Below are 14,557 nucleotides of genomic sequence, written 5' to 3' on the forward strand. Positions count from 1 at the left end.
AAGAAAACTATATGGAGAAATTGAGACTTAAGGATCAAAGAAGATATTGGTGGATGAGAAGACACAAGTGAAGGTATGAAAACAAAATCTTGAAAGGAAAAGAACTACTTGTTTTCAATTTTGGTTTTGGTTTTTGTTTTTGTTTTGTATCAATAAATCTTAAAATTTTTAATTTATGTGGCATGGAGGCCGAGTAATTAGGAGCTAACTACGTTTGTCAATTACTTGAATGTTGATGCGGGCATGCCAATTCGCCATCGAGCTCAACTAGGCAACTAACTTGAATGTGGTGATGTGGTAGAATTCGCTACTAATTTCTGGATTGAGTGACTTCGGCCGAGGAAGGAACACTCTCACCCTTGAGTTCTAAAACTTGAAGACAAGGTTATGCAATTCACTATGAAGTTCTGAATCTTTTGCAGCATGTTCAACATCCTTAACTATATTGGTAAACACATATGGACAAAGATACTCAAAGGAGATGAGTGTCTTAATTGTAAAAATGGTTTGGCTGTTTGCGTGTTAAACTCTTAATATAATAGTAATCAATCACAAAACACCCCACTTTGCCAAGAATGCTAATAAAGTGACCTCTTTTGGTAAGGAATCAAAGACTTTTCCCTATAGAGACTTGTGAATAGCCAGTCACATGCTTAGAAAGAATACCCATCTATCCAGTTGGTCAAAACTTCAAAGGCAAATTTACTCTACGCTTCGGTCTCATCTATCTAGTCAGTCGCCTTCACTGGTTGCATTGGACAACCCCATCTATTTAGTTGGTCATCGTTTGTAGGCTGCCAACCCAAACTCGTATATTCAATCGGAATTTGTGCTAACGGTTAGTGAATCAGTTAGTTTTCGCAAAAGAGTGTGAAAGAGTTTCACATAGAGCAGTTGATTTGTGTTGAGTTGAAGGTCCCCTTTACATTGCTAGTCCTCTTGTATTTATCAGGAATAAATTGCTTGATGCCCAAGATTGTCAAGTTGTAGAGTTCCGATAGTATAATCCTTTCCCACTGAAACACTCGAACTACGATTCTGAACCTAGACTTATATGCGATTAATTCAACTTCACCCAAAGGCCAATCCCGATCCAGATCAATCCTAATCTTCGAGCAATCCTACTCCACTTAGGACTCGACCACATCAGAAACCAACCCTGATCTTGAAGATCCTACTCCGCCAAGGGCTCGGCCATCCAACAATAATATATTACTGGGCCGAGACTCACATCCTCCTTTCTGGATTGAAATCAATTCAGGCCGAACTAAAATTTCAAGCTGAAACAGTGTCATTCTGCTCACATATTTTTTTTCCAGGCATTTCTTCACACGTTTCATTCCCCTTTAAAATAGCATGCTTTTCGTCTATCTTTAACACCGTATAAATATTAAAATAAAAACACAATAGTTATTAAAATACAAAAAATATATGTTTTAACACTCAACATAATGAGTTTGGATCATGACGATATGTAGTTCAACATGTCTATAATATATATGTTATGACTCCACTGAGTTGACCTCTAAGGTGATACCGATGAAGAAATCACCGTGGTTGATCTGCACTTTCCTTTCGAAGGGAGAGAACTAAAATCATAATTCCAGCTACATATATATATATATATATATATATATATATATATATATATCAACTAATGCAGCTTATGGCCTCAAGTTCCACGCCGAGGAACCAAGATTTGAAACCATGAAAGCAACAGCTTAAACAAAGTTTTTGGTTCGACTAAGATTTGACGGTCTCTCTCCTAATTTGTGGAAAGTAACCAAAGTAATCATTACTAATTTATAGTAATATAATATGACTTCAAAACCTGTAAAATAGAGAGAAGAAAGAAGTTGAGGCCACAAGGCAGCAGCCGTGCCGACATATGCTGAGCAGCTTAAGTTTTTGGAAAGCAGGAATAGGGGATGATTAGAAGCATGAGCCAAATATAAAACAATTAGAAGGGTGCTTTTAAGATGGAAAATGGGTATCATGATGTACACTTGGTTTAAGGCTAAACTAGTTTAATTAACACCATAAAGACCTTTTTATTTGTGTCAATGTTTCCAGGATATGTGACAAAGTTAAAGTAAGTGCTTTTGGCTTAACTGAAGCCGGGAATGGCAGCTCAAACTACTTTCGGGGGCGTGGAGAGAAAAAGTGTTTTGTGATATTCTTCTTTCATAACAAGTTAATGATAATTTTACAAGATACGAACATTGTAAAACACGAAACACTGTTAAGTCTATTATATTTCCTATTTAGCTTTCACTTACGCTAATCATCGATTGTCTTTAACATTCAATTATTGTCCATACATCTGGCACAATTGTTTGTAGCAAGATCATAGGAAAGGCTTCAACTTATGGAAGTGGAACAAGAATCTAATAAGTATCAAGTACAAGTAGAACCTCAAAAAATATAGTTCAAAATCGAAGCTACTTTTTCAGGTTTTAATCATGGTTGGAAACCTGAAAGCATTCAGAATCTAAGAAAGATCGACACCACAAAACAATAAAAAAGGGCACTTTTCTGATAATTTTGTAATCTAAAGTGAAGTTTATTGAACCAAACATTCATATAAAATAGAAGTTTTGTGCTAATTTTATGTCATTAAACTTGATTTTTGCACCTTTAACCTTAAAAAATAACAGCCAACTTGAACTTTTTTTAGTTTCCTTCAAAAGTCCTTCAACAGTAAAGCGCTTCTTCTTTTTTTTTTTTTTCCTTTTAAAAAAGCGACTTTGTTTATTTCACTAACAAAATCACTTTTGTTGCATAAGGACAAGCCCTAGTTGACAATCTAAAAGCACTTTCAAGGAGATTCATTTGCATTTACTTGAAGGTGGAGGGAGACTCAGAGATCCTTATTGATATATTGTTAATGTGAGTATAATATTCACAAGCTTGCTTGTATGTTTCAAAACATCTGGTTTCATCATATCTATTGTGAGGCTAATTTTTTGTGGTTGATGCGCTTGTGGATGTCACTCTTCTCCCACAAATGCACCTAATGAGGCGAACTTTCGTAATTTTAACTGTGTGAGAAGATTTTGTTTGTAACTTTTTCCCTTTCTTAAGATGTTTTATTTACTTTACATTCTGAGTAAAAGATTCTTGAAACAAGACTTGTTCCTTCCTCAATCTTCTTCGTCATTTGTTTTAGAAGGACTTGATTATTTTGACCGTCGATGTTGCTATTCTACTTGAACTATATATCTGTTTGGACCCAAAATTACACAATCGGCCCGAACGATCGAGGCTATTGAGTGAATGAACTTCTAAGCCATTAGGTGTCTGAGTCAGGATAATTTTAGTTATTGTTAAGGGATAATGTTGTGATTTTTATCATAATAATTATCTCATAATAATATATTGAATTATCGAGAGCACAGTTGGGTGATAAAGTCATGGTGATCTGATACGATGCCATGTGAATTAATACTAGTGCAATCTCGTGGATAAATGGCATGATTATCATTATTGGTTGGTCAACAAGGTGGAGGAAATTGGGTTACTCATCTAGCACGGGGTAACTTGCCTAGATAATTAGCCAATAAAGGTGCTATTTATTTTATGAACCCATGCACGTGGAAATATGGGATAAAAGATGGCATATGCCATTTTATCCTGTTGTGATTTCACCTGATGGCACGGTAATTGAGATTAGGATAAAAGATGGTTGTGATTTAATCAAAGATGGTTGGATGTTCACGGCTTGGATTCTACAACACGTCGAAGAGTTTGAGTTGCAATTGAATTCTACAAATACCAGCAGGCTGTGAGCAGAGACTTCACTATGAATACAAGAGGTCGTGCAACATGGAAGGGACCTCCAATTCAACACACAACTGCCCTGCGCAAAACCTCTCAAACGTCTTGAGATTTTTTTTATTTTCTTTTTCCGCCGACACATCTTCAGTTTGGATAAACAGCACTGTGAAGGCAACCGGCGAACATCTTCAGTTTGGATAAACAGCACTGTTGCCGTAGAATCAGCCGTTCCCGAAGCACATTCAGTTTGGATAAACAGCACTGCGTCGAGGCCGACTGGTTATCTATCCAAGTCTCGGTCGAGAAGGATTTTCAAATCCTTATTGGCAGAAGTCATCTCATTAGCCTTCTCGGCGAAGTGAGGTGTTACCAGGTTACTACATTCGGCACCTTGAGAGCCGAATTTGATATTGAACTTCGTAGAACTAGCAGCCTTGTCTTCAGGCTCGAGAATCCAAAGGCCGAGATTTGTTCCTTCCTCGGCCGCAGTCGCAAAATAAAGAAGTCAGCAACGCGCTCAACGCAACATCAACAAATTTTACTCCTCGGCCGAGCTCGGCTGACGAGTTGGCACGCCCCGCATTCAACCGAATGACGTAGTTAGCTTATTAGTTACTCGGCCTGCGCGCCACGTAGGCTTTGTAATTTTTAGGGTCAACATTTTGGCACGCCCAGTGGGACTCAGTGCTAAAACTACGAAGTTCATATAATATATCAAGATTCCAATCTGGCTCAACGTAGCCGATTGTACGAGCGTCTAGAGGAATTGAAAAAACGCAATGAGGAACAAAAAAGATATTTGGAAGTGGAAAAAATTCTTCGTGGCCATACAGAGATGCAAAAGTCATTCGCTTACATGTTGAGAATAAAAGCTCCTGTTACCCTGCAAGAGCAATGGGTAAATGAAGACAGGGCTCGGTTTAATACCTGGCTAGATGGAAAATATTTTCCTTATGTTTTCGACTACAAATCGATTCCATTTGAGGAATGGTTGGTTGAAAGGACCAGGGGGCAATTTTCCGCTCCGGCCGTAATCAAATATCGGCCTAAGAAAATTGTTACTTTGGCCGAAGATCAAAGGCCACATATTTTTTCGATCGCCGCTGAAAGTGTGGTAGGCCTAGAAGAAAATGTTCAAGTTTCTGAGCCAAAAATTGACTCAGAAAATAATTCGTCAGAAAAGTGTTCCAATGACTAACAAGACCAATTCATGGTTTCAGTTGAACAAACTGTGCCAATCAATATGATTATTGGTAATAAAGCCGACATGGAGCAATCCAATTCGGCCAAGTTGCTCGAGTTAAAAGCCGAAGTTAACAAAATAATTATGTCTGGGGGGGCATAATAATTGTCCAACACATTCGGCGGCCGAAGTTAAAAAATATTTCGCCAAGTTAGAAATAGTTGGAGAAGACTCTTTATTCGGCCTAGAGCGAAAACAATGTAAAAATTTTGATATAAAAAGATCTCGGCTTGAAATAAAGCATCGTTGGCCTCCCCCTGATTATGGTTCGGCCATTTTCATTTTCTTTTGCTAAAATAAATAAAGAAATTATTTTCTTAACCATTCGGCTCCATCTCCTCAGCCGATGCATAAGAAATTAGGGGGGCAACGAGCATCCTGACCTCGTACTCAAATCCATAAAACAAAATTTTCGGCTGTTCAGGCCGAGAGTAAGCAAGCAAGGCAGTGGATTTCATAGGCCAAGAATGATTAGGAAGAAATTTGGTAGAGTTGGATTTCTCATTCGATGGGTCTACACGGCCTTGAATCTCAATGAGGTGAGATTTGTTTTTATTGACACAAGACTATCAGACAATTTGGAGATTCGGTGATAAATTTCTTCGGTTGGGATATGACACTTCGTGCAAGGCTAATTTGGTCGAACGAAAAAAGCTTGTATTCACCAACTGTTCTAGCATGGATTTGATATTAGCTGCAATTTTTGACTTGATAGGGTGGATGTGCACGACTGGATAATTACATAAATTGTCAAGTTTAACGACTTAGTAAGATGTTAGTCGTTCTTGATGTTTGTATTCCGCCGGCTCAATAACGATAAAATTTTCGTCCATGTCTACTCGACTATGAGTTGTTCTTTGGTCGAAGGAAGCCATGACCGTCGGCGAAGTTGTTACAAAGTGTTGTAGAGTATTACTCTCAGTGGAATCTTTGACATTTATGGTCTTCACACAAATTCTGCCGAGAAGCCAAAATTCACAAATTCAATTAGTGGGCTTGGCCTGTCACTTGGCAAGATTGGCTAGCGGAGTGGGATAAAGAAGAAATCATGAGTTTTATTCTGTGCATATCAACAGTACATGCCTAACCAAAGTGGTTTTGTGGTTCCGGTCATCAACAAAGGAATATCCACTGTGATGAAGATTATATGGCATCTCACAGTATTTATTGGGGGTAATATATTTATCGCACCTCGCCGAGAGAGAATATTTGCTGTATATATGTCTGTTGTAGAAAAGTAGGGACAGGCAAAAACCAGTATTCATCGAGGCAATGGCCGAGAATTGATGGTAGGCCGAGCTACCGAGAATCAAATTATTCTCGGCCCCGTTTTCTCAAAGTTTCTCGGTCGAGAGATAATATATATAATGGTGACTCGGTCAAAGAATACCACTACGGTCGTGGGGTGCTATTTTTCGGTGATTATTGAATCGGCCGAGATGAACCTATGAATGAAGAGTGTTTCAGAGTCAAGAACATTTATGGTTTTTCACATTGGTTCGGTGGTCAGTCTGCTGAGTTGTGTACCGAAAAAATGGCTTTTCGACGATGCTCTTCACTGATAAGTTGGTTTCATTTTGCTGGCGCACAGAGCAAGGATCAAATTGAAAAGGTTGATTTTATTGCCGGCGAGTGATTGTGAGTTAGTGAGCTATGGAAAATTCTGGAATGGCTTACTGGCAGTTTGTTTTTGCCGAGTTCTATTTGTACTCGGTGACCAGATTTTATTTGCATGCTCAGTGGAGGCATACTTGTTTTTTCCAATCAGTGATCATGGTTTTTGATGCACTGTCTGAGGAAAGAAAAGGGAGTCCATTATTCATTCGACTCAAAGAATGAAACATCAGCCAATATGTAGAAACAACAAGTTCGATTCGACTACCGCAACAAATCCAAGAACTTTGTTGCCTGAACGAGCCATCTTTGTTTCCATTGGAATTTGTTGCCATTTGAAAATTTTTGGTCGTAGCTCAAGTAAGTAACTTAAATTCAACAGCTACAATGGGTGGCTTTCATGTGATTAAATATCGATGCCGAAAGACGGCATCAGAAGAATAACAAGCAGCATGCTTACCAACGTAGTGAAGGATTCGTTCGGCGAGTTGTCTTGCCGAGTTACGTATGTACTAGGTGAGCAAATATTATTTGCGTCGTCGGTGGACGTCAGATTTTAGTCAAAAATGGCTTTAAAACCATCACCCTAGTTTTGGTGACTTAGTTGGTTACACCTGGTGGAATGCATATTGGGTATACACGTAAGCAACGGCCAGAAACAATGCCAAGTTAATATTAGTAGCTTGGGCTAAGAAAAGAGTCGATATGTGTAGTCTACATTGGTGGTCGATATCGACAGTGATTTCTCGATTTTATTGTCCTCGGCCGTATAGCTTGGCCGAATCTCACTTCTGACCGAATCTTGATGGTTACTTAGTCCTTGATTGTTGGTGGTCTGATCATTCAGATAGACTGTATTCGGCCGAATCCCACAACTGCCGACACCTCGCCATTCCGACGAACCCCGATCCTCGACTTAGATCTTATACTTGGCAGTCGTAATTTTCTTTTAAAGGTCTGGCCTCACGGTAAACCAAGCTTGGCGATTTTGAACAGCTTCATCATGAAAATCGACAAATTCGAAGCTTGGGTCGTAGAAAAGTTTCAAAGAGACCTTTAAGTTGCAGGGTTTCAAGGATTTGCTCCATCATCACCGTGTCTTAATCTTGATGTAACGAGATATTCTGCATAAGCCAAATAGGAACACGGTTCAATTTTGTGGTGCCTCAATCTTGAGGTGCTCAGCAAGATTGATGTCAGGGAGCAAAGATGGTTCAGTGAACTTGATACAAGAAGTATTCCTGGTCTTACGTGAGTCGAGGTGGTGCTCGATGTCATCAACCGAGTGGGTCAAAAAGACATAATAAGATATTTGTAGTCGACTAATGGGCCAAGTTCGGTGGAATCAACCACTCGACCGACACCATCCCAGTTTGACAGACGTTGGGATGATTCATTACAAGGGGTTCGGTTAAGTCGGGGAGAGCATGCATGGCTGCAGAGCCTGTTCAATTAGGTTCAACATGCGGTTCAAGCTTATATATGCATGAGCATTCCCAAATTCAGATTTGGCCGAGCTCGGTTAAATTTCAAGCAGGTTCTGATCATCTATACTGCCATGAAACTATTCATTAAGCCGAACCTGTTATTTAGACCGAGAGGTGGTCTATTAAGCGGCTTGAATTCGGCGCTTCCGAAGAGCAAATCAATTTCCTTAACCATTCAGCTTACGAGCCGAAACTCAAGGAAACTGAGGGGCAATGTTTGGACCCAAAATTACACAATCGGCCCGAACGATCGAGGCTATTAAGTGAATGAACTTCTAAGCCATTAGGTGTCTGAGTCAGGATAATTTTAGTTATTGTTAAGGGATAATGTTGTGATTTTTATCATAATAATTATCTCATAATAATATATTGAATTATCGAGAGCACAGTTGGGTGATAAAGTCATGGTGATCTGATACGATGCCATGTGAATTAATACTAGTGCAATCTCGTGGATAAATGGCATGATTATCATTATTGGTTGGTCAACAAGGTGGAGGAAATTGGGTTACTCATCCAGCACGGGGTAACTTGCCTAGATAATTAGCCAATAAAGGTGCTATTTATTTTATGAACCCATGCACGTGGAAATATGGGATAAAAGATGGCATATGCCATTTTATCCTATTGTGATTTCACCTGATGGCGCGGTAATTGAGATTAGGATAAAAGATGGTTGTGATTTAATCAAAGATGGTTGGATGTTCACGGCTTGGATTCTACAACACGTCGAAGAGTTTGAGTTGCAATTGAATTCTACAAATACCAGCAGGTTGTGAGCAGAGACTTCACTATAAATACAAGAGGTCGTGCAACATGGAAGGGACCTCCAATTCAACACACAACTGCCCTGCGCAAAACCTCTCAAACATCTTGAGATTTTTTTTATTTTCTTTTTCCGCCGACACATCTTCAGTTTGGATAAACAGCACTGTGAAGGCAACCGGCGAACATCTTCAGTTTGGATAAACAGCACTGTTGCCGTAGAATCAGCCGTTCCCGAAGCACATTCAGTTTGGATAAACAGCACTGCGTCGAGGCCGACTGGTTATCTATCCAAGTCTCGGTCGAGAAGGATTTTCAAATCCTTATTGGCAGAGGTCATCTCATTAGCCTTCTCGGCGAAGTGAGGTGTTACCAGGTTACTACATTCGGCACCTTGAGAGCCGAATTTGATATTGAACTTCGTAGAACTAGCAGCCTTGTCTTCAGGCTCGAGAACCCAAAGGCCGAGATTTGTTCCTTCCTCGGCCGCAGTCGCAAAATAAAGAAGTCAGCAACGCGCTCAACGCAACATCAACAAATTTTACTCCTCGGCCGAGCTCGGCCGACGAGTTGGCACGCCCCGCATTCAACCGAAGGACGTAGTTAGCTTATTAGTTACTCGGCCTGCGCGCCACGTAGGCTTTGTAATTTTTAGGGTCAACAATATCTTTGCACATGCCACCAGTAAACTAACTCGTTTGGGTGCGTTTTTAAAATGACTAAAGCTGTTTTTTATGAAATTGTTTTTGAGTTACAAAAGCATTTGAAGTGCTTTTCCAGGATTCCCTTACATTTTTACCAATGATTGATTCTAAAAACACTTTCATAAAAAGTGCGTTCAATCATTTTAAAATGAGCCCTAATGTACGCACTGTATTTTATACAAATGTTTTTACTAATAACAACTTTAAAGTTCAAGATCAATCAAGTAAGTTGCTGGATAACAGAACATGAATACGCATACATTGTCTTGTTAAAAGATTTTAGTTCTAATCATTCGCAAGAACAGCTCGAGAGGAGAAATTAAAACGGAAATCTTGATTTGCATTGGCAAGGCGTATTCGATGTCAACTTAAACCTCTAAATCGAGCTAACTACAAGTTTTCGAGAAGAAATCCGGATGCATCTGCTGCCATAAATTGTTGAATAAATATACCAAAAACACAGCAGAAGAAAAGATCCCGAAAAAGTTGAGTCTCAAAGCACACAAAGTGAAAGTGATATTTTATATAAGGATGCTTATTATATTGAATTCAAGGAAAAATGAAGAAAAAATTCCTTTTCCGCTGAAATGCATACCAGGAACTCATCACCCTTCCCTATTTTATTTATTCCATAGTAGCTAGGAGATTCGGACCTACGATTGATTCTCTTCTTCGACTAAAAGAAGCAAAAGCCGTTCAATAATACGGGGCGACTTTACCTCTTGGAACATGAAAATGTCATCGGCAGATGTTTCAAACTTGAAACATCAAACATCTCCATAAACCTCTGATCGGCAACTCTCGCTTTCGCAGCTGCAAACCGCTGGTATTCGTCAAAAACAGACGTGAGGCACCATCTCTGCAATTTTCTCAAACACCCTACCAGACAACCCGTTCGATGCTGAAAAAATACGACCAAAGTAAGCAACCATCTACAGCGTATAATGCCATTGATTACTCAAAATCAGGGTGTGAACATATAAGAATCCAGTAGTGTACATACCTTCCCTCGTTTACAATGAATTAAGACAGGGTGATTCCTTACGTCTGCATTGCGGACAAGTAAACTAATGTAAGCCACAGTGCTGTAATTCTGGTTCAGTAAGAAATTAAGTGAAACATTGTTAATTCTGTGTCGTACCGAGGACAACTTTCAGCGCTTCACGGATTGTTTCATCCGGGATGTTTACAAAAGGCTCCTGAATGCACAATTCAATTTTGAAGATCAGTTGGTATATTGTTGGATAATTCATGTTAATAAGGAACTCTATCATTGTTTCCCAGAAATAAAGGAAAACTGATCCTAAATCGGTGTATAAAATTACTGCACGCCAATCCGATCCACTGTCCTAGGGTGAGATTGTACCAACTCCTAGAGTGAGAAGTACTTTCATACATCCCGATGATTTATTGTAACTACATTGGCAAAAACACAAACTCCTGAAGATGTCTTAGAACACTCATCCTAGAAACCATTTGAAAAAATTGTCCAGCGTGCGTTTTAAACTTCACCTCACAGAATGATACTCAAAGTAAGCATGCTTGAATTAAAACAATTGGGATGAGATAAAATCAATCTAGTGTTCCGATACGGTTTCTGCAAAGCTTCTTGCACTTAGAACTGTAAGATATATCTGATACAGAAGTTTATTAGAACAGTTCAGTGTCAACAGACGGTATCAACGAAAGGAAATGATTTTCACCCTCTCATGTTCTCCTCATTCACTCCCCAGCTCATTTCTATCCGTTGATTTCCCATTGATTATTCAATCCTATGGCTAAAAACAAGAGGGAGTGCAAGGGGATAAAAGAGAATGCGAATATCATTTCTCTTGACGAAATACGCATCACATGTTTCCTTCAGTACCAAAAAGGGACACAACATTAATCAGTTTAGATAATTCATCCATTAAACACTGGAAAGAATAAACTCATGTGATTAGTGTACATCCCACAAGCATAAGGTAGGATTCCATGAAAGAGTGTTTCAGTATATGTGACAGAAACTCGTGGCCCTCTAGTTAGATATATGCCAGGACAAAATAACTGTCATCCCATCCAAAACCAAAACCAACAAACAATACCCCGCACAAATTTATTAAAAAAAAAAAAATCGTTATTCACAAAATTGTGTCATGATATATATAAGTTTTTTAGCCAAAATAGTCACTGAGATTAGTATAACTCCTCATTTGGTCCTTGAGATTTAAAATCGATATAACTGGTCCTAAGTTTGTCCACTGTCAACTATTTTGGTCATTTCGTGAAAAATCTCAGTTAAATAAAGAAAAAAATGACAAAATAGCCTTACTTTTTGTCAAATCAGTTTGGTCTATTGTTTATTACATTGATGCTGTTTTTGTCATTTTAGTCTTTATTTAATAGATTTTTTTCACTGAAAAAACCAAAATAATTAACGGTAATAAATTCAAGAATCTCTTCTATTGATTTCAAATCTCAAGATCAAAGTGAGGAGTTGTGCCAATCTCAAAGACTATTTTGGCTAAAATTTCTTATAATAATTATTGAAGTTATCAGATAAAAGGAACAACAAGAAGGGCATCCACAACAAATGGTCATTATTACTCAACTAACAAAGCATCTTGATGAGGATAATGGAGTATTAGTTAAACATGAGGAACATACGTACGACTGTACGAGCCTCATTCTCTTTGTCACCTGCTGACCAAGGATTTATGGTCACCTATTGCTAGATTTGATATCAAGGGCTGAGATAAAACTTTAAGAACACATTTATTTATCCTTCGTCCTTGATATCAAATTTATGGGTGAGTGACCACGCATTTGTCGGTCACCGTATAAGTAATTATGTACTACTTGATTGATTTGTTCAGTAAAAATACACACACGTATATGTACCCCGAAAATCAGGCACCTCACAAGTCTCCGAACCCTACTTCATTAATGAACAATCCAATCACTTTTCTTATCTCTTACTACAGGTACCAAGTACAAATCTTCCTCCCGATAGTTTATAGATTAAAGACGGTCCATTTACGATGATCAATTTAAGTAGAAAATTAAACATAAGTCTGACGAGATCCAGTCGAATTGAGCAATACACATACCTTGTAGCCTTCAATTCCAAACTGAAAAAGCTTAATCCCGTTGGACTTTAAAAACTCCGTATTCGGCTCTGGATACGGCTCCGGACACAAACATCTACATACATGTGTACATAAGCACATTAGGATTACATAATTCAAATCCAAAAATTTAGAACACTTCAATTGCACATGAAAATTTGGTGTAACGGCGACAGACTCCGCTTTATTAGAGTACGTTCTGAGTTCAAATTTCATAAACGACAATTATTAAATAAAAAATATACATATAACACTTTAAATTAATCACAATTATCTTTTTTTTTTTTTTTTTTTTTCCGGAAATGAAATTAATCAAACACTTACACACGCATATACACACACACACATGTATATGAGCAGTAAACGAATTTGCTTACATGATGGAGCGAAGGCCTAGAGTGTGGAGGAAGGAGAAGTTGGCGGGCTCCGGGAAGCCCGACCTGAAAATGCCGTTATCGACCAAGGAGAAGTTGAGCGGCGGAATGAAGAGGTCGTCGGCGCAGTCGTCAGCGCCGGAGGTCTTCTTCACCGGAGAAAGCTGGACGCCTCCGCTTCCGGCGACAACTTCGATTGTTCTGCACATCTCGCTCTCGCTGTCGGTCTCTTGATCCTCCGGATGATGAAGATTATTAAGCTCCAGTTTCATGTCAGCTTATCAAAAGAGCAGACGACTGACGAGGAGAGACAGAAGCGTCGTTTTTATAAAGGGAGAAAGTCAGGGCTTTTGGGGATCGTTTCGGATATTCCTTATAGCCTCTTGCCCTTTTTTTTTTTTAATTTTTAATTTTTAATTTTTTTTATTTTTTTAATTTTTAATTTTTTTATAAGGAAACTAATGAAAAGAGTTTAAAAACTTTAAATTTTAATGATAAAGAAAAAATAAAGGGTAAAGTGAATAGTAGATGGATTGATTTTTTAGTGTAAAAATGTGATTTTTCTTTAAAATGAATAGTACCGTGAACTTTTCGTTAAAATTTCTTTTTTTTTTTTTTTTTTTTGGTGAAAGACAGTTTAAAAATGGATCAGAAACGGAAAGAAGAGAGAAAGTCAGGTGGCGTAGACGAGCAAGAAATGGGTGTACTTTTTCTCGTTATTTTTAAAGAAAAATTAATGAAAATGATTTGAAAACTTTGAGTTTTAACTAAAATGATAAAATAACGGGTAAAGAGAATAGTATCATAATTGACTTTTTAATGTAAAAATATGATTTTTCGTTAAAGTAAATAGTACCAAGAGTTTTTCGTTAAAGTTCCCAATTTTTAAATAGTAGTAATGCTGATCACCTTATTTATTGCTAATTTTATATTTAAATTTTTTACGTTTATGTCTATATACGATCAAAATATCAAAATTAAACATAAATTTAACAATTTAAATTTATCTAATAATGATAAATAAATAGACAGCACTGAGTACAAATATTTTGAGTCAAAGAGTGGGGGATTTATTATCTTTTTGTACACTTGCAAGATTTCGAGAGTTATCTTTACAAAAGTAAAGTTCACTTTTTAACTTCGTATTTCTATCATTCTTGTTTTTATTTTATTTTTTGTTCGTGCACCGTGCACCGTACACCGAGTTAATTTCTTGCCGATCATAAATTCGGAGTGTGACATCGTATTTGGGCGCCACTCATGGAAAGGGCGCGTAACAACCTTAATTTTCTCTTTTTCCACATAAATGCAATTATTTTCTTCCTTTTGTTATGAACATCTTAATTATTGAGTAGATAGTCAATTATTGATGTGATCACATCAAAGAAGAATCGGCCGCTGAAATTTATTTTACTGAATTTTTAATTTGATATAAAATTTGTCTTTCTTTTTTATTCTATGTGGGAACGAATAAAATAAAATAAAT

At 37.8% G+C, this 14,557-nt stretch overlaps 1 protein-coding gene across 1 annotated transcript; it reads right to left on the bottom strand.

The window, feature by feature from the left end:
- Nucleotides 1–10,076: 10,076 nt before the first annotated feature.
- On the bottom strand, nucleotides 10,077–13,358 carry LOC125474947 (probable tyrosine-protein phosphatase DSP4). The gene is made up of 5 exons (XM_048579202.1): nucleotides 13,075–13,358; nucleotides 12,680–12,773; nucleotides 10,732–10,789; nucleotides 10,594–10,637; nucleotides 10,077–10,491 (listed from the first exon to the last, which is right to left on the bottom strand). Exons 1-5 carry the CDS (start codon nucleotides 13,341–13,343, stop codon nucleotides 10,306–10,308), a joined length of 651 nt encoding a protein of 216 aa, XP_048435159.1. The 5' UTR covers nucleotides 13,344–13,358; the 3' UTR covers nucleotides 10,077–10,305.
- Between the last annotated feature and the right edge of the window lie 1,199 nt (nucleotides 13,359–14,557).

The sequence above is a fragment of a genome, unplaced genomic scaffold (genome assembly GCF_019419815.1).
Source record: "Pyrus x bretschneideri cultivar Hongxiangsu unplaced genomic scaffold, Pyrus_bretschneideri_v1 Contig13, whole genome shotgun sequence".
Classification (NCBI taxonomy): domain Eukaryota; kingdom Viridiplantae; phylum Streptophyta; class Magnoliopsida; order Rosales; family Rosaceae; genus Pyrus; species Pyrus x bretschneideri.

Coding starts and splice junctions, on each gene's coding strand:
- LOC125474947 (XM_048579202.1), bottom strand. CDS start 13,343: ATGAAACTGGAGCTTAATAATCTTCATCATCCGGAGGATCAAGAGACC. Junction 10,790..12,679: donor TTGGAATTGAAGGCTACAAG/GTATGTGTATTG, acceptor TTGTGCATTCAG/GAGCCTTTTGTAAACATCCC. Junction 10,638..10,731: donor AGCGCTGAAAGTTGTCCTCG/GTACGACACAGA, acceptor TCCGCAATGCAG/ACGTAAGGAATCACCCTGTC.